This window comes from Macrobrachium nipponense, chromosome 22 (genome assembly GCF_015104395.2).
Source record: "Macrobrachium nipponense isolate FS-2020 chromosome 22, ASM1510439v2, whole genome shotgun sequence".
In the NCBI taxonomy this organism is placed as follows: Eukaryota; Metazoa; Arthropoda; class Malacostraca; order Decapoda; family Palaemonidae; genus Macrobrachium; species Macrobrachium nipponense.
In genome coordinates, this window is record NC_087213.1 from 52,892,104 (window position 1) to 52,912,103 (window position 20,000).

The 20,000-nt window shown below is 33.9% G+C and overlaps 1 protein-coding gene across 3 annotated transcripts in view; it reads left to right on the forward strand.

Moving 5' to 3' along the window:
• Window positions 1-20,000, forward strand: part of LOC135198639 (uncharacterized) — a 314,250-nt gene that overhangs the window by 272,462 nt on the left and 21,788 nt on the right. For all 3 annotated transcript variants that reach the window (XM_064226412.1, XM_064226411.1, XM_064226413.1), the window contains 2 exons: window positions 5,795-5,878; window positions 12,887-13,016. In XM_064226412.1, coding sequence (XP_064082482.1) covers window positions 5,795-5,878; window positions 12,887-13,016 — 214 coding nt within the window. The remainder of the gene's footprint in view (window positions 1-5,794; window positions 5,879-12,886; window positions 13,017-20,000) is intronic.

A 20,000-nucleotide genomic window follows, 5' to 3' on the forward strand; every position in this document is an offset into this window, starting at 1 on the left:
TACTAAACATGGCGGACGTTCAATGGAACGCCGTGTTTAGTACTAGCCCCTGGTGGTCAAAACACTATATACATACAAACAAAAGCAAACACACACACACGTCTCCATCGACACGAAAAACACTCACATTCTTATCCAAACAAAATCACACTTGCCTCCCTATAAAAAAATTAAAACATGTCCCTATTAAATAAAGACACACACACACTTCCCTATCCAAACAAAACAAAAAACACACACCAACGCCTCCATCCACACAAAAACAAAAACACACACGTCTCCATCGACACGAAAACCACTCACATTCTTATCCAAACAAAAACACACTTGCGTCCCTAAAAAAAAAAAAAAAAAAAAAAAAAAAAACGCACGATTCCCTAAGAAAAACACTTCCCTATCCACAAAAAAAACGTCTCCATCCAAACAAAACAAAAAACATACACACGTCTTCATCCCAATGAAAAACACTCATATTCTTATCCAAACAAAAATACACTTGCGTCCCTATTAAAAAAAAATAAACGCGTTCCTATTAAAAAAAAGACACACACACACGCCCATATCCAAGCAAAAACACATACACACGCGCGCGCGCCCAAGCTCTCTCAAACTGCTTCTCACTACCATTCGTACGCGAAGCAACACGTAGCGCTCGCTTCTCCATTTAAGGGAAATGTGAATGCTTGCTTAACAGTTCAACTTTGGTCCTTCTGCTTGTGCTGCCATTTACTTGGTTTTCATAAAAAAAAAAAAGAAGAAGAAGAAGCAGGTATACTACAAAAGACACTCGACGTTCACCTGGCTTAACTTTAGCTCTTCATTCTTTTACCTTTTTTTGGGGGGTAGGGGAACCCGGGAGGGTGGTAGGACCTCTGGCGAAATTGTTTCCCGATCGCTCGCGACGTGAGCAGAATGCCAATAGGGAACACGGTTTAAATAACACTCGCTGGAGATACGTGTGTGAGTGTGTGTGTGTGTGTGTGTCTTTGTGTCTCTATGTGTGTAGGAGTGTCCTGTCATTGTTTCAGGTGTTTTATCGGCAAGTGTACACTGATACACAGATACAGAGGTGTTTTTCTGATTTTTTTTTTCTGAATTTTTCTTCGTCAAGTTTTTCTGATTTTTTTTTTCTAAAGTTTTTCCTGAAGTTTTTTCCTAATTATTTCTGATTTTTTTCTGAATTTTTTTTTTAGTTTTTTCTGAATTTTTTCGTGAATTTTTCTGATTTTGTTTCCAAATTTTTTTTTACCTGAAGCTTCTTTCTTAATTATTTCTAATTTTTTTTTCTAAATCTTTTTACCTGAAGCTTCTTTCTTAATTATTTCTGATTTTTTTTCTAAATTTTTTTACATGAAGCTTCTTTCTTAATTATTTCTTATTTTTTTTCGAAGTTTTTCCCGTATTTTTTTCATGGAGGTTTTTCTTAAGCTTTCTAAAGTTTTTTATTTCTGATTTTTTGTAGTTTTTTCCTTGAGTTTTTCTGATTTTTTTGTAATTTTTCAAGTTTTCTGCCTAGGTTTTTTCCAAATTTTTTTCCTGAAGGTTTTTCTTGATTTTTAGTTTTTAAAGTTTTTTTCTTTCTAAGTTTTTTCTGATTTTTTTCTGTTTTTTTAGATTTTTCTGAAGTTTTTCCTGAAATTTATTATAAGTTTTTCCTAAATTTTTTTTTCTGATGTTTTTTTCTGAAGTTATTTCTTTTTTTTGGGGGAAAAATAGGACAGGGGATACTGTCGTGCACTTTGTTATATATATTATGTATATATATATTATTTGATAATTGGTTATTATTCCCTCGATACTTGGATAAATTTTAGTAAAAAACATATATTTTATAACGGATTTTATATAGTTTGTCAGGCGTTGTAACCTGGCTACAACTGAAATGAGGAAAATAGTTTGCCCAGTGCAGTTGTGGAATCCCCTGATCTCCAAATGTTTAAGCGAGATGCAAATTCATTCCTGCTTTCTCTCTCTCTCTCTCTCTCTCTCTCTCTCTCTCTCTCTCTCTCTCTCTCTCTCTCTCTGCTGACATCTCCTGAATTCCAGGTGTATCGGTTGTGTTTTCTACTCCGTATTTATTCATTCTTCACCTGTTTCCTGTAACTTGTCTGTATCTGTCTTCTGTCTTGTTTCCCTTTGCCCTTTTGGGTTTCTGTAAGTCTGTTGACTCCACAGTCCGTAATTTCTAAGTCCCATGAGAATGTACTGAGAGATATATAGTTGCATACACACTGTGATAATTCAAACACAAATGCCAATAGAAACAAGATAAATGTCCTAAGTCCCAGGAAACTGTACTGAGAGATATTTACAGTTGCATGCATATTGATCATTCATACACAAACTGTACTGAGGTATTCACAGTTGCATACATAGTGCTAATTCATACACAAATGCCAGTGGACACAAGATAAATGTCCTAAGTCCCAAGAAAATGTACTGAGAGATTTTCACAGTTGCCTAACACAGTGATAATTCATACACAAATGTCTATAGACACAAGATAAATGTCATAAGTCCCAGGAAAATATACTGAGAGATAAATAGTTGCCTAACACACAGTGATAATTCATACACAAATGTCTATAGCCTCACAAAGAAATGTTCTAAGTCACAGGAAACTGTACTGAGAGATATTTACAGTTTCATACATAGTGATCATTCATACACAGCTGCATATATCCATACGTAGATAGATAGGTTTTAAGCCTCAAAATATATACTAAAGTCCAAACAAGGTTTTGGAAGACCTTACAGACGAATTGAAAGAGAATTTACTCAAGTAAAAACACAATCGAATTTTCTGTACAGAGCATAATCAAGGCCATCTAAATAGATATAGCTTTCGGTGGTCTCGATATAATGCTGTATGAGCAGTGGCCCATGATAGTTTAACCAAGGCCCGGTTGTGCCCTGTCCTATACCGTTTCCAGAAACACGATCATGGCTAAGTTTAAGACTAATTGAAATTAGATAAAAGCTACTGAGGCTAGAGGGCTGCAATTTGGTATGTTTGACGATTGGACTGTGGATGAAAAATGTCCCAATTTGCATCCCCCTAGCCTTAGTCGTTTACAAGATCTGAGGGCGGACAGAACAAACGTGGACGGACAGAAAAGGCCATCGCAATAGTTTTCATTTATGGAAATCTTAAAAGCTGAGGACCAAGAATCATTGACTAGACACCAATAGCTCTCTCGCCCCAAGAGGAAACAGACAATTCTCCTTGAATATGAACGCCGAAAAAAATGCTTTTGAAAACCTGGTGGTGGCGAAGCCGAGGTCTAACCTGAGAGGTCAAGTCGCCCTCGAAAAATAGAATAAATAAATAAAAACGGTGAGAAGTGAGAAAACGAGAAAGCGTTTTTGCCAGGGGATATTGGTGGGGTGACCTGACTCACGGAAATAGTATATATATATATACTGCTCTAGCTGAGCGATATATAAAAAAATAATTCCTTTTTCGTTTTCCTATTGATTATTTCAAGGCGAAAATCATGTTGTAAATACCATTACATATAAATATATATATATATATATATATATATATATATATATATATATATGTGTGTGTGTGTGTGTGTGTGTGTGTGTATGTATGTATGTATGTATGTATGTATGTATGTATATCATACATAAATTGCAAATTCAAAATAAATTTTTTTTTATATAAAAATCTTAAAGATTATAATTTTTCCATATAGAAACTCTAAAATTGGGATCCAGTTTTTTGTCATATGAAATTGTGAAATCTTGGACAAAACATTATATATACATATATATATATTTACTTTTTCATTTATACTTCACTATTTCGTATATATAGTATGTATATATACATATATATAATATATATATATATATATATATATATATATATATATATACTTTTTCATTTATACTTCACTATTCCGTATTACAAGAACTGGATATTATTTTGATAATGTTATTTTATGTGAAATATTATCACTTATAAATTTATTTTTATATGAAAAGATTCCTTCTCACTTTGCAATTTACCTGCTGTTAATACGGGCTTTATAACAATATGAATTATGGCAGACTTCTTTCCATGTTTCCCCAGACAGGGAAAATATTTTCATTCATTTTATGTACATCCTCCAGTAATCGTCTTTCCCGTTTTTCAGTTTATTCGTTAGTGTATTCATTTGAGAAACATATTGGCAGTATAGTTATTCTTTATCCTTTTATTTATTATTAATACTTTTATATTTTTCCATTACGGCTACATGCAGATGTCAGTACTTTTAGAGAGAGTTGAGTGGCAGATGAGTTTATTTAAAATAGAATAAACTGCTGAGGATGATTCGAATCAAACGGAAAATGCTTGAGGTTGCTTGAACGTCAAACATTGGAATTTTTTTTTCTTTTAAGAATGCTCACTGTCTGGGACGACATTCTGAATGCACAATAGATAAAAAGATTAAAGAATAATTCGCTATGTGGGATTTTTTTCAGAATTCTTAAAAGATAAAGTGATTACAAAATAACTCGCTATCTGGAATTTTTTTCAGAATTTTAACAGACAAAACGATTAAAGAATAACTCGTTATCTGTGATTATTTTCTAAATTCACAAAAGACAAAATGATTAAAAAATAATATGCTATGTGCGATTTTTTTCAGAATTCTTAAAAGATAAAGAGCTTAAAAAATACGTAACTCGCTATGTGGGATTCTTTTCAGAATTCTTAAAAGACAAAACGATTTAAAAATAACTCGATATGTGGGATTATTGTCTGATTGCTTAAAAGACAAAAGGCTTAAAAAAATAACTCGCTATGTGGGATTTTTTTTTCTTCAGAATTCTTAAAAGACAAAACGATTAAAAAGTAACTTACTATCTGCAATTATTTTCAGAATTCTTAAAAGACAAAACAATTAAAACATAACTCGTTATCTGGGATTATTTTTTCAGAATTTTAAAAGACAAAACGATTAAAACATAACTCGTTATCTGGGATTATTTTCTAAATTCACAAAAGACAAAAGGATTAAAAAGTAACTCGCTATGTGGGATTATTATCAGTATTCTTAAAATACAAAAAAAAAAAAATTATTAAAGTTACTCTCTAGGACGTTCATCTGAATTCTAAAGGGAAAAATATTTTTTAAAAATTAATAAAACCCTATCAGGGACGATCTTCAGAATTCTTAAAAGACAAAAGAGACAATAAAAGTGAACAGTAGCTGTCTCTCAGGCGAGCTTCTGAATTCTCGAAAGGAAAATAAAAAAAAATTGTGAAAATAACTCAGTCTGGGACGATCTGCCGGATTCTCAAAAGACAAAAAAATTAAAATGACCGTCTTGGACGATATCCTGAATTCTCAAGACAGAAAAAAATATTAAAGAATAATTCAATATATGGGACGATCTGCTGAATTCTCAAAAGACAAAAAAAAAATTTGTTTTAATAACTTTCTCGGACGATCTGATTTCTTAAGACAAAAATATCCGTGACTTCATTCTGAATTCTCAATTTTAAATAATGCTCTTTGACGACCTTATGAATTCTCAAAAGACAAAAAAATAAAAATATAACTCTTGGACGATCCACCAAATTCTCAAAAAACAAATAAAGAAAATTCTAAATAACTCTCATGCACTATTTTCTGAATTCTGGAAAGACAAAAAAAAAATTAAAAATAACTCTGAGACGATCTTCTAAATTCCCAAAAGACAAATGGAAAAAAAAAAAGTTTTAGACAACACGGAATTTTATTTTGGATAAAAGCTTTCGACCTGTGATCTTGAATTTTGTTCTATTTTTCAGGTGGAGTCAGAATGGGTGACGCCTTATGGCAGCGAGCTGCGACAAGGTTACTCTGGCCTCTCTCTCCACGTCCCGGGAGAACAAGTAAGTCTCTCTCTCTCTCCTCTCTCTCTCTCTCTCTCTCTCTCTCTCTCTGTAAGGTACTTCTTAATAATAATGCAACTTCTAAATAGAAATCTTTGGTGCCTTTTTGGCAGAAAGTTATTAAAAATAGAAACACATTTTCTATTATCTTACGAACTTCGCGTAACATACTTCTCTTTTCTTTCCAGTTTCTATTTATCTATCTATTTTCTTCCTATTTTCACTTTGGGCTAATTCTATTTTATCTCCTAATTTCATGTCGCGTATTTCTGTTTTTTTTCTCTCTCTCTCTTATATTCTTCCTCCAGATTTCTTGCTGTGTATTTTTCTATTTCCTTCTTTTTCACTCCCTTTTCCGTATTTTTCTATTTCCTTCTTTTTCACTCCCTTTTCCGTATCTATATTTTTCCTTCCAATTTTTCTTTGCGTATTTTTAATACCCTTCCAATTTATCGTTATGCGTTGATGTCCTTCAAAGTTATAGAAATATATGTATAATATATTTCCCCATTTGACTTGCTACCCACAGCAGTGGACTGACTAGTAGGTACCTAAATCAGTTAGTCTTTAGAGTACTAAGTACTTCATACACATACACATAAGGCTCACTAGCAGCACGTTTAGCCCAACAAAACAAACTTTCACTAACTGGAGGTTGGAGGTCCTATCTAAAGCCTCTACTAGCATAACTGTGCATTCTTTACTAAGTCATCTTCTGTGTGTACTTATGTGTAGGCGTGTGAATCACATGTGTATGTGTGTATCTATATCCTAAAGCTGTTTCTGTGTCCCAGGTCTTGGCCTCTGGCCGAAATTTTCAAATTCTGTCCTAAAGCAGACTGGCGCATGCGCAATTGACATGGCCATCGCAGCTCGTTGCTACTATACGTACATACAACGTCCACCGGGTCGATTAGATATATATTGACCTTAAGGAAATGGCTCTCAGCCGGGAACGACCCAAGTACCCTGACAATGGGACGCCTCGGCCCGTGTTTACGTTAGGATGGGACTCGTTAAAACCCTTGTTCAATACCGTTATTGCTCTCTCTAGGTATCCGTTTCAGATTGGGAGAGCGACCGCCTCATATTGCGTCGGTGTTTCGGAAACCTCGCTAGCTCGCTCGCGCGCGCGTTAGCGAGACGCGGTGGATGATGTTGTCATCAATTCTTGGGAACGATTCTAGGTGTATATGTTTCGTAGATGCGGTGTTGTCCTTCTTTGGAACGTCTCTAGGTTAGTATTCTTGGATGCAATGTTGTCCTTCTCTGGAACACTTCCAGGCTAATATTTCCAAGCAATGTTGTCCTCCATTTTGAACCTTTTCCAGGTCAATATTCCTGATGCAATGTTGGTTTCTTTTTGGAACGATTCCAGGCTAATATTTCCAAGTTGAATTGTCCTCTTAGGAACTTTTCCAGGTCAATTATTTCTGTATGCATGTTTGTCCCTTCTTTGGAACCTTTCCAGGTCAATATTTCCTGGACGCAATGTTGTCCTTCTTTGAAACGATCCCAGGTAAATGTTTAATAGATGCAATGTTGTCTTCCTTAGGAACCTTTCCAGGTAGATTTTTAATAGATGCAATGGTGCCCTTCTTTGGTACGATCCAGAACCTTTCCAGGTAAATGTTAAATATCTGGAATGTTGTCTTTCTTTGGAACGCTTCCAGGCTAATATGTTTTCCTCATTTGGAACCTTTCCAGGTCAACATTTCCTGGATGCAATGTTTTCCTTCTTTGGAACGATTCCAGGCTAATATTTCCAAGTTGAATTGTCCTGCTTAGGAATCTTTCCAGGTCAACATTTCCTGGATGCAATGTTTTCCTTCTTTGGAACGATTCCAGGCTAATATTTCCAAGTTGAATTGTCCTCCTTAGGAACCTTTCCAGGTCAATATTTCCTGGATGCAATGTTGTCCTTCTTTGGAACGATTCCAGGTAAATATTTCCTGGATGCAATGTTGTCCTTCTCTGGAACGTCTCCAGGTTGATATTCCTAGATGCAATGGTGTCCTTCTTTGGTACGATCCAGAACCTTTCCAGGTAAATGTTTAATAGCTGGAATGTTGCCTTTCTTTGGAACACTTCCAGGCTAATATTTCCAAGCAATGTTGTCCTCCTTTGGAACCTTTCCAGGTCACTATATCCTGGATGGATTGTTGTCCTTCTTTGTAACGTCTCTAGGTGAATGTTTAACAGATACAATATTGTCCTCCTTAGGAACCTTCCCAAGTCAATATTTCCTGGATGCAATGTTGTCCTCATTTGGAACTATTCCAGGCTAATATTTCCAAGTAAGGTTGTCCTTCTTTGGAAATTCCAGGCTAATATTTTGAAGTAAAGTTGTCCTCTTTTGGAACGTTTTCCAGGTAAATTTTTAATGACTGCAATGTTGTCCTTCTCTGGAACGTTTCCAGGTCATTATTCTTGGATGCAATGTTGTCTTCCTTTGGAACCTTTCCAGGTAAATTTTTAATGGATGCAATGTTGTCCTTCTTTAGAATCCAGGTCAGTAATCCTAGATAGAATGGTGTCCTCCTTTAAGACGTTTCCTCTAAGGGGTCCGCAGCCACCACAAGTGAGTCGCGCCGAATTTCAGAAACAAAAGAAGAAGAAGAAGAAGAAGAAGAAGAATAAGAGGAGGAGGAGGAGGAGGAGGAGGAGGAAGTTCCTCGTCTCTCCCAAGTCGTCTCTAATTCGAAAGAACGAGTATGAATAGCATCTCTCTCCGCTTCGCATATTCATCCGGGACAAACGGGGAGAAACTGATATTATAAGATTAGGATTCCAAACGCGAAGGGCAGTAGGGAGGGAGGGTGTGCGTGCGTGCGTGCGTGCCCGCCCCCACGCGCGCGCGCGCGTAATTCCAGCCTTGCAAGCAATTGGCGCCCGAGTTGTTTCAATTAGAAAGACTTAATTTGAGAAAGTTTGCCTCCCGCCCCTCGGCTATGCAGATTGGGACGTGGTGTGACAGTTGTATGTGCGTGTGTGTGTATGTGTGTACCTTTGAGGTGTGAATGTGAACAGCTTTATCTCCTCTCTCTCTCTCTCTCTCTCTCTCTCTCTCTCTCTCTCTCTCTCTCTCTCTCTCTCTTTGTGGCAAGCTAAAAGTTGAATTATGAAATGAGGAATAAACATGTGCAGGTGTGCATATATATATATATATATATATATTATATATATATATATATATATATATATATATAAAAAATGATAAGTCGGCACATTCCTCCTTTTTGCTATATATATATATATATATATATATATATATAGAATATATCATATATATATATATATATATTATATATATAATATATATATGTGTGTGTGTGTGTGTGTGTGTGTGTGTGTGTGTCTTTCTCACGTATTATTCAATCGCCAGCTGATACATCCAAACAAAATGATACAAACGTATATAAGCGAAAGATATTCTTTTTTTTTTCAACGTTTCCTCGCATCGGGACTAATAGTTTGGGGAAAATCCGTAATCCTCCTGTAATCTGAATTTCCGCCCGGTGGGAGTGAGAATACGACCATCCCCCCCACCCCTTCCCACCCAACAAATCCCCCCTCCCGAAGTCCTATCTCCAGACCGCCCTGTAAACTCCCACGATCCCCACCCCCCTCATCCCATCAGAAGTTTCCCCCAGAAATATCCCCAACACCCTGACATTCTCTCAGCCAGCCAGTCCTGGAATCTTAATCCCTAATATTCCAGGTCTCTCTAACTATCCTCAAAGCAGACTGATCTATTTCTTATCAGTTCTTGTGTCTTTTTATATATATTATCAAAGGCCTCGTTCCGTTCGAGGAAAGCAGGGGCAGTCATTCCTCGAAATTACGGTTTGGATGATAGAAGACACATCGTAGGGATTTTCCCCTAACTGTTTGTGGAGGTGACACACATCTTAGGAAAATTCCCCGAAGGCAGACCTCCTTCTTCTTGTGAGTCACTCATTTACTGACAAGAGTATAAATAATTTTCCTCGATATTAATTTACAAAACCAGAGACATTTTCCTTAGTATTTACCTACGGCATAAATATTGGTTTTCAGTATTTGCTTACAAGACCATCGATATTTCCCCCCAAGATATACTTACAAGAGCATTGATATTGTTCCTCAATACTTACTTAATATCATGACATATTCTCCCACTGAAATACAGTGTTCAATCTCTACCAAATGTCAGACTTTCTGAAGAACAGAAATACTATCTCTCTCTCTCTCTCTCTCTCTCTCTCTCTCTCTCTCTCTCTCTCTCTCTCTCTCTCTCAAGGTATTCCCTCCGTGCAGGGGAAAAATGAGATGGCTATAAAGTAGTTGTGAGGAAAAATACTACAGTGGAATATCACCTGAGAGCAGTATTTCAGGTGGAGTGAGAGGTGATCCCTCAGAGGAGCGCCTTGCCAGGAATTATCACTTCGCTTCCTCCTCCTCCTCCTCCTCCTCCCCTCCTCCTCCTCCTCCTCCTAGTAGGACATCATTCGCGCCTCAAAAGGGCTGCCTGTTTTGGAGTCTTAGATCGTGACGCAAAGTTGTGGGTTTTTCTCTCTTTTTTTTCAGTCTTATGACGTAAAGCCGTGGGATGCTGAGATGGTTTTCTTTACTTTTTTTTTTTTTTTTAATCCTGGCTTACGACGCTGAAGTGGGTGGCGACACTGTGGAGAAATTGGTGCTTTCCACCCCCACAGCCCCACTGACGAAGGCTTTGTATCTTGCTGGTGTAGGATATTGTTATTATTATTATTACGAGCAAACATACTTATACAGAAATTCGTAAAGTAACAATGTCTACGGGCATAATCATCCCCGTTTCACGGGCAGAAGTAGCTCCGTTTCAGGGAATCCCTTCTCACTACCACCCCCTTCGGAGGTGGGGGGGAAGGTAGGATGAAACCCCATTATAAATCATCTTAGGGGTCCTCACTATAACCCTGCCAAATTCCATGCCCATCAGACCAGCCGTTTGGCCGTAATTGAGTGACAGACGGACAGACAGACATTACGTCCATTAAAGTAAGAAAAGTGATGGACTCCTAAGGAGGCAGAATGCAACCCGGAACCCCACACTATAAATACCATCCAGTCGAATTAGAGGACTGTGATATAGCAAAAAAAAGATAATAATAGTAAATCATAATAACTGTAATAATAATATAATATAATTAATAATAATAATAATAATAATAATAATAACAACAACAACAACAACATTCTTTGAAGCTGAATTTCAAGTTCTAATGCCGTTTAGTGTTCATCTGCTATATAATAATAATAATAATAATAATTAATAATAATAATAATAATAATAATAATAATAATAATAATAATTTTGAAATGAAGATGAACCCATGGAAGGGTTCGAAAGCTTTTTGTAAAGGGTTTTAAAATTATACACGAATCGCAACAATTTTTTCTTATTATTGTGGACCCCTTAGAACATAATAATAAAATAATAATAATAATAATAATAATAATATTATTATTATTATTATATTATTATTATTATTATTATTATTATTATTATTTATTAATTATTATTATTATTTTGCTCTATCACAGTCCTCCAACTTCCACTGGGTGGTATTTATAGTGTGGGGTTCCGGATTGCATCCTGCCTCCTTAGGAGTCCATCACTTTTCTTACTATGTGTGCCGTTCTAGGATCACACAATCTTCTGCATGAGTCCTGGAGCTACTTCAGCCTCTAGTTTTTCTACATTCCTTTTCAGGGATCTTGGGATCGTGCCTAGTGCTCCTATGATTATAGGTACGATTTCCACTAGCATATCCCATATCCTTCTTATTTCTATTTTCAGATCTTGATACTTATCCATTTTTTCACTCTCTTTCTCTTCAACTCTGGTGTCCCATGGTATTGCGACATCAATGAGTGATTCTTTCTTCTTGGCTTTGTCAATCAACGTCACGTCTGGTCTATTTGCACGTATCACCCTATCTGTTCTGATACCATAGTCCCAGAGGATCTTTGCCTGATCGTTTTCTATCACTCCCTCAGGTTGGTGCTCGTACTACTTATTATTGCAAGGTAGCTGATGTTTCTTGCACAGGCTCCAGTGGAGGGCTTTTGCCACTGAATCATGCCTCTTTTTGTACTGGTTCTGTGCAAGTGCCGGGCATTCGCTTGCTATGTGGTTTATGGTTTCATTTTTCGTATTGCACTTCCTACATATGGGAGAGATGTTATTTCCGTCTATCGTTCTTTGAACATATCTGGTTCTTCGGGCCTGATCTTGTGCCGCTGTTATCATTCCTTCAGTTTCCTTCTTTAGCTCTCCCCTCTGTAGCCATTGCCAATTGTCATCGCTGGCTAGTTCTTTAGTCTGTCTCATGTATTGTCCGTGCATTGGTTTGTTGTGCCAGTCCTCTGTTCTGTTTGTCATTCTCCTGTCTCTGTATATTTCTGGGTCTTCGTCTACTTTTATTAGTCCTTCTTCCCATGCACTCTTTAGCCACTCTCTTCACTTGTTTTCAGATCTTGCCCCAGTGCTCTGTTTTCGATGTTGACGCAGTCCTCTATACTTAGTAGTCCTCTCCCTCCTTCCTTTCGTGTTGTTATGTATTACGTCCCTGTCGCCGTATTTGCTCTTGGGTGTAGTGCTTTGTGTATTGTCATATGTTTCCTGGTTTTCTTGATCTATGCTGCGGAGAGTTCTGCCTTCGTCCATTCCAACTATTCCTCTGCGCTGTTCCTTATTCGATTGGACTGGCACTGCCCAATGTGTTTTATGGCTTTTAATCAGATTTCCGGGCGGTGAGTTTTGACTTGAGTATCGCCTTGAGTCTCTGCATATATTCTTTCCTGATCGTGTCCTTCATCTATTGGTGTTATTATTATTATTATTATTATTATTATTATTATTATTATTATTATTATTATTATTATTACATTGAGTAACCGTCACTTTACACCAACGCATCCAATGTAATCCCATCCCAAGTTCTAACTCCTCCTTCTCTTCTTCTTCTCCTTCTGCAACAGATATTAGCAGCTGGCGGGAGCTTGCAAGCAGAGTGCCGCTTGACACTGGGTCCTCACACCCTGAGCACCTACAAGACACTCAGAGTTAGGGTCAGGATGATATCCTACGTCGAGAACTACCATTCTTCGGGTAAGGAAGGATTTCACCTACTTCTCTCTCAGTATTATTAGTAGACCTACTCTGTCGTTTTTATCTTCTGTGTTTTTCGTGTCTGTATTAAGTAGTTTTGTTAATCTGTGTGTTTGTGTTTCTTATTCTGACTTTTCAGTGCTTTGTTTATCAGTATTCCTACGTGTTTATATTTTTATTTTTCTTCAGTACTTTATTCATTCTACTCAGTAGATGAGTATTTTACCTTTTCAATGCCTTACTCAGCGGGTGTGTTATTCTAAGTTTTGCGGGTGTGTTATTCTAAGTTTTTGTTTTTAGTTGTAACTCTTTAGTGCTTTGTTAAACAGTTTTTTTATTCCTGCTTGTTAATATTTTGATTTTTCTTCAGAACTTTATTCATTTTATTCAGTAGATGTGTATTTTACCTCTTTTTCTTTCATATTAGATAATCTATACTTTATTAAGCTGATGTGTTTATTCTCCTTATATGTAAAAATCTGTATATGCATACATACATACATACATACATAGATATATATATACATACATACATTATGCATACATACATACATTTAAATGCAATTACACAGAATCCTAATCCCAAGTTCCACCGTCCCACCATCTCTCAAGACACCCGAGCGAGCGAGGTCCCGGGTGGGTCGGGGGATAGAATGGAGTTGGGGAAGGGGGTGTGTGGGGGGGGGGGTTGGGGGGGGGGGTGAAGAAATCGGGAGACCCTCAGCAGCTCGGGGCCTCCTATTTGCATACTGCACACACCGCCGTTGCAAATGAAGGAGGAGGAGACGGTGGAGGGGGTCTCCCACAGGAGAGGGGAAGACGTTGACAGGTTGGAGGTGGTCAGACTAAAGGACACGAGAACATGTGGCCATTCTAAGGAGACCGACCGTCTGCCTATTTATGAGGGAGGGGGACAAGCCCCTCCCCCTCCCCCCATTGGCTCCCAGCACTCTCGGGGCGGGCTCAGGTTGTGCCTCGAGGAAGAGGAGGAGGAAAAGGTGGAGGAGGATAAAATAGAGTAGGAGTAATAGTTAACGAGTCCCCTCGTATTGATAAATATATTAATTAATATTATATATATATATATATATATATATATATATATATATATATTTATGCATGTATATGTATATATACATATATATATATATATATATATATATATATATATATATATATATATATATATATATATATATATATATATATATATATAGATATATATATATATATATATATATATATATATATATATATATATTATATATATATACATATATATATATATATATATATATAATATATATATATCTATATATATAATAGCATATATATCTATATATACTAATATACACTACATACACATTACAACATTACATTACATACTACACAGACTAGGCCTACCTGAAACCTCCATCCCTCAAAAGCAAATCAAACATAGTAAAGTTTCTCTGGACGAAAAACTGAACCACAAAGGATCTCACTCTACTCTCACGACTCCCTGTCCCCCCCCCAACTCCCACACGTAAGACTTCTCCATAAATTCATAATTGTAAACAAATATTTGGTCTCCGGAGAAACTGGGGAAGATACAAAGACGCTCTTTATTGTATGGAGAGACATTTCAAATACTCAAGAGTTAGTCTTGGGCCAAAAAAAAGTCTATTTCGGACATTACTCTAAGCCGAAAGTAGAAAATGTCAAAAATGAAAAGAAACGTTACTAAAAATCCAACATATGAGTAAAGAATCATTACTAAAAGACGAAGGTTTGATCGTTATCAGGAATATGAGAATAACACTACTAGTAGGAAAACGATATTTAGTCCTTAACGAGACATTAGCCAGAGTTTACTGTAAAGAGAACTCAGGTAATCGTGTCGACTCTCTCTCTCTCTCTCTCTCTCTCTCTCTCTCCCTAAAATTCGTTTTTGTTCCGACTCTCTCTCTCTCCTCTAAAAAAAAATTCTCTCTCTCTCTCTCTCTCTCTCTCTCTCTCCTAAAAAACAAAATTCCGCTTTTTGTTCCTGCACATCTCTCTCTCTCTCTCTCTCTCTCTCTACCAAATCACTGAACTCCGGTTCTAGTTCCTACTCCTCTCTCTCTCTCTCTCTCTCTCTCTCTCTCTCTCTCTCTCTCTCTCTCTAACAAATCACAGAACTCCGGTCCTAGATCCTACTCCTCTCTCTCTCTCTCTCTCTCTCTCTCTCTCTCTCTCTCTCTCTCTCTCTCATGAAAAACAAAATTCCGCTCTTTGTTCCTGCCCTGTGAATTATAATTTATTTTTATTTTTTTATATGTATAATTATTTTAATTAATTTTATTTATATTTTACATATATTACTTTGAATTTTACTTATATTTTATTTTCTATTATATTATTTTTTTAGTTTTCTGTTTATTAATATTATCATATTATTGTTCTAATTATTTTTTATTTTATTTTCATATATATTATAGTGTAGTGTTTTTATTTTTATTTTATTATATTTATCTTATTTTCAATTTTTTCATTTATATTCTTATTTTTTAGATTTTACTTATTGTTATTTCATCATTTTCATTTTGTTTTTATCAAATTTATTTTCATTTTAATTTTTTTTTCAATTTATTATTATTTTATTAGTTTTATTTATATTTTTAATATTTTATTTATTTTCATTTACAATATTATTTTATTTTAATTATTATTATTTTTATTTTTTATTTTTTATTTTTATTTTTAATATCTTATTATCATTATTTTTATTTTTATGATTTTTTCATGTGTATGATATTTATTTTTAGTTTTATTATCTTTTATTTTCTATAATTTATGTAATTATTTTTATTAATTTTCTTTTCATTTTGAACTATTACTAATAATACTACTACTACTATTACTACTACTTCTACTACTATTATTATTATTATTATTATTATTATTATTATTATTATATTATTATTATTATTATTATTATTATTATTATTATTATTATTATTATACTGATATTCTTAGTTTTCTGTTTCTTATTTTTATTTTATATTGGTCTTAGTATTATTTTTTTATTATATTTATTTTATTATTTTCTTAAATTTTACTATTTTTATTTTTATTAATAATCTTTTCCTTATTATATCATTATTTTTTTACTGTATTTATTTTGTTATTTTTTTCTATTTTTTATTTGAATTTATTATGTTTAATGTTATTATTATTATTAGTATTATTATTTTAATTTTTTCTAATTATTTTTTATTTCATATTTCTTAATATTATTATTCTATTTTCATTATTATTGTTATTTTTTATGTTAATTATAATTATTTTTTTAATGTTTTTATTTTTTATTTTTAAAATGTATATAATTATTTTATTTTATTTCTATATTTTTATTTATATTACTTTTATTTTTGTTTTATTTTATTTCATTTTTTTATTGATATTATTTTTAGTTTTTCTGTTTATTATCATAATTTTATTGTTCTACTTATAATTTTAAAAATTTTGTTTTTATATATATTATAGTTATTAGTACTCTTTATATTTTTATTTGTATTATATTTATTTTATTATTTATATTTTTTCTATTTTTATGATTTATATTTTACTTATCATTATTTCATCATATTTATTTTGCTTATATTAAACTTATTTTATTTTAAATAGTATATCTATTTCAATTTATTATTATTATTTTATTAGTTTTATTTATGTTTTTATTTTTTATTTTTTATTTCTAATTTTATTTCATCATATATTATTATTATTTTTATTTTTATTAATTTTATTTATTTTCCTTTTTATTTTTATTATTATTTTTTATTTTTTAATGTTATTATTTTTATTTTTTTATTATGATTTTTTCATTTGTATTATATTCATTTTTATTTTTATTATTTTTTATTTTTTAATTTTATAATTTTATAAAATAAAATTATATTTATTAATTTTACTTTTGATCTTTATTTATATTACTACAAATTTTTATTATGTTTTTATATTCTTAGTTTCCTGTTTATTACCATTATTTTATGTTGGTATCGTTACTTTTTTTATTTTAGTATATTATTTTATTATTATTTTTTATTTTCCTTTTTTTGTATTTTCTGTATTATTTCATTATTTCAATTATTTCATTAATTTTGTTATTATTCTAAATATTTTTATTTGAATTTATTATTTTTATTACTATCTTTTTATTATAATTATTATTGCTTATTTTTATTTTATTTTATATTTTTATTATTGTTTATTATTTTATTATTGTTTGTTCTATTTTCATTAATTTTGTTATTATTTTATTTATAAAATTATTACTATTATTTTCTTAATTTTATTATTATTATTTTCATTTTTATTATTAATAATTACATTGTTATTCTTAATTTTTTTATCGTCATATATATTATATTTATTTTGAAATTCTAGTATCATTATTTTTATTACTATTTTTATAATTTACAATTATAAGTATTTTTATAGTTATTGCTTGTATTATTAAAATTCATTATTATCATTTTACTAGTTGTAAATATATTAATATATTTTTTTATTATTTTATTATTGTTTTTTATTCGTATTTTTATTATTTTCATATTTATAACTATTAACTTGAGGCTTATTTTTTTATTATACTTATTTTATTTATACTTCATTTCTCTTATTTTTATTTTTTAAATTTTATTTCCATTAATATTATTTCATTATTTTTATCTTTATTATGGAAGTAAACCATCTTTTCAATGTGTTAAATTAAAAGTAATTGCTGCCTCAGCTGCAGTAATTTTATGTAGGTCTGTTTTCATAATTATGATTTTCTTATTGTTGCTTAAACTGCTGAACAACGCACCGAAAGTTGGCAAATCTAAAATTGATAATTATGAAAGCCAAATTTATTTTATTCAAAGATGCCAGAGGCTGTAGTTAAGCATTCGTTGTTGAACCCGTAGGGTTTTTCATTGTTACATTTTTATTCGAATTCTGTAATCTGACTATTCCTTGACACTACTTTAACAGGCTAGTAGGGCGCCTATGGAGGCCATTTTCACATGCAGGATAAAGATCAGTGTATATATTTGTATTGAATTTTTACAGGTAAAATATATCATAGTCATTAAAGTCATTCTCTCTCTCTCTCTCTCTCTCTCTCTCTCTCTCTCTCTCTCTCTCTCTCTCTCTCTCTCTCTCTCTCTCTCTCGTCGCTTATTTATTTTCAAAGTTAATGAGCTCTACTCTCTCTCACTCTCTCTCTCTCCTAAAACAAAATTTGGCTCTTTGGCTCTTTGCTCCTGCCCCCCCCCCCCCCCCCCTCTCTCTCTCTCTCTCTCTCTCTCTCTCTCTCTCTCTCTCTCTCTCTCTCTCTCACCTGCACCTTTCGCCTCTCTGATCTTCGAAATGCCCAAGTTCGGTCCTTTCTGTTTTATCTCACCTTCCTGGTCTCCTTCGGACGCAAGCAGGCGATCTTCTTCTTGGAAGCCGTTTTCAATTCTCAGGTCCCTGTTTCTGATCCCTTTTGTCTCCCCTTCGTTCGTGCCCCTTGTTTGGCATCACTTGGCTGGTCCGCTGGTGTAGCGGTTAGTGGGATAGCGTCGTGGCATGCCACTCATATGTCGCGAGTTCGCGAATCCATGAGGGTGATGAAAAAATCATTGGCTCTGTATCATGATTGGTGAGGGATTAGCAATGGAAGGTTTAGACAAACATTCTTTGGAAGCTTCAATTTCATGTCTGTGGCCCCTGTGGTAGGTTTGTTCCTTATGAATAGGTTTCATCTTCTTGAATAATAATAATAATAATAATAATAATAATAATAATAATAATAATAATAATAATAATAATAATAATAATAATAAACATAGATGAGACAGGATACAAATACCTGGGAATAATGGAAGGAGGAGATATAAAACACCAAGAGATGAAGGACACGATCAGGAAAGAATATATGCAGAGACTCAAGGCGATACTCAAGTCAAAACTCAACGCCGGAAATATGATAAAAGCCATAAACACATGGGCAGTGCCAGTAATCAGATATAGCGCAGGAATAGTGGAATGGATGAAGGCAGAACTCCGCAGCATAGATCAGAAAACCAGGAAACATATGACAATACACAAAGCACTACACCCAAGAGCAAATACGGACAGACTATACATAACACGAAAGGAAGGAGGAGAGGACTACTAAGTATAGAGGACTGCGTCAACATCGAAAACAGAGCACTGGGGCAATATCTGAAAACCAGTGAAGACGAGTGGCTAAAGAGTGCATGGGAAGAAGGGACTAATAAAAAGTAGACGAAGACCCAGAAATATACAGAGACAGGAGAAAGAGGAAAAGAAACAGAGGACTGGCACAACAAACCAATGCACGGACAATACATGAGACAGACTAAAGAACACTAGCCAGCGATGACAATTGGCAATGGCTACAGAGGGGAGAGCTAAAGAAGGAAACTGAAGGAATGATAACAGCGGCACAAGATCAGGCCCTAGAACCAGATATGTTCAAAGTACGATAGACGGAAATAACATCTCTTGCCATATGTAGGAAGTGCAATACGAAATAATGAAACCATAAACCACATAGCAAGTGAATGCCGACACTTGCACAGAACCAGTACAAAAAGAGGCATGATTCAGTGGCAATAAAAGCCCTCCACTGGAGCCTGTGCAAGAAACATCAGCTACCTTGCAGTAATAAGTGGTACGAGCACCAACCTGAAGGAGTGATAGAAAACGATCAGGCAAAGATCCTCTGGGACTATGGTATCAGAACGGATAGGGTGGTGATACGTGCAAACAGACCAGACGTGACGTTGATCGACAAAGTCAAGAAGAAAGTATCACTCATTGATGTCGCAATACCATAGGACACCAGAGTTGAAGAGAAAGAGAGGGAAAAAATGGATAAGTATCAAGATCTGAAAATAGAAATAAGAAGGATATGGGATATGCCAGTGGAAATCGTACCAATAATCATTGGAGCACTAGGCACGATCC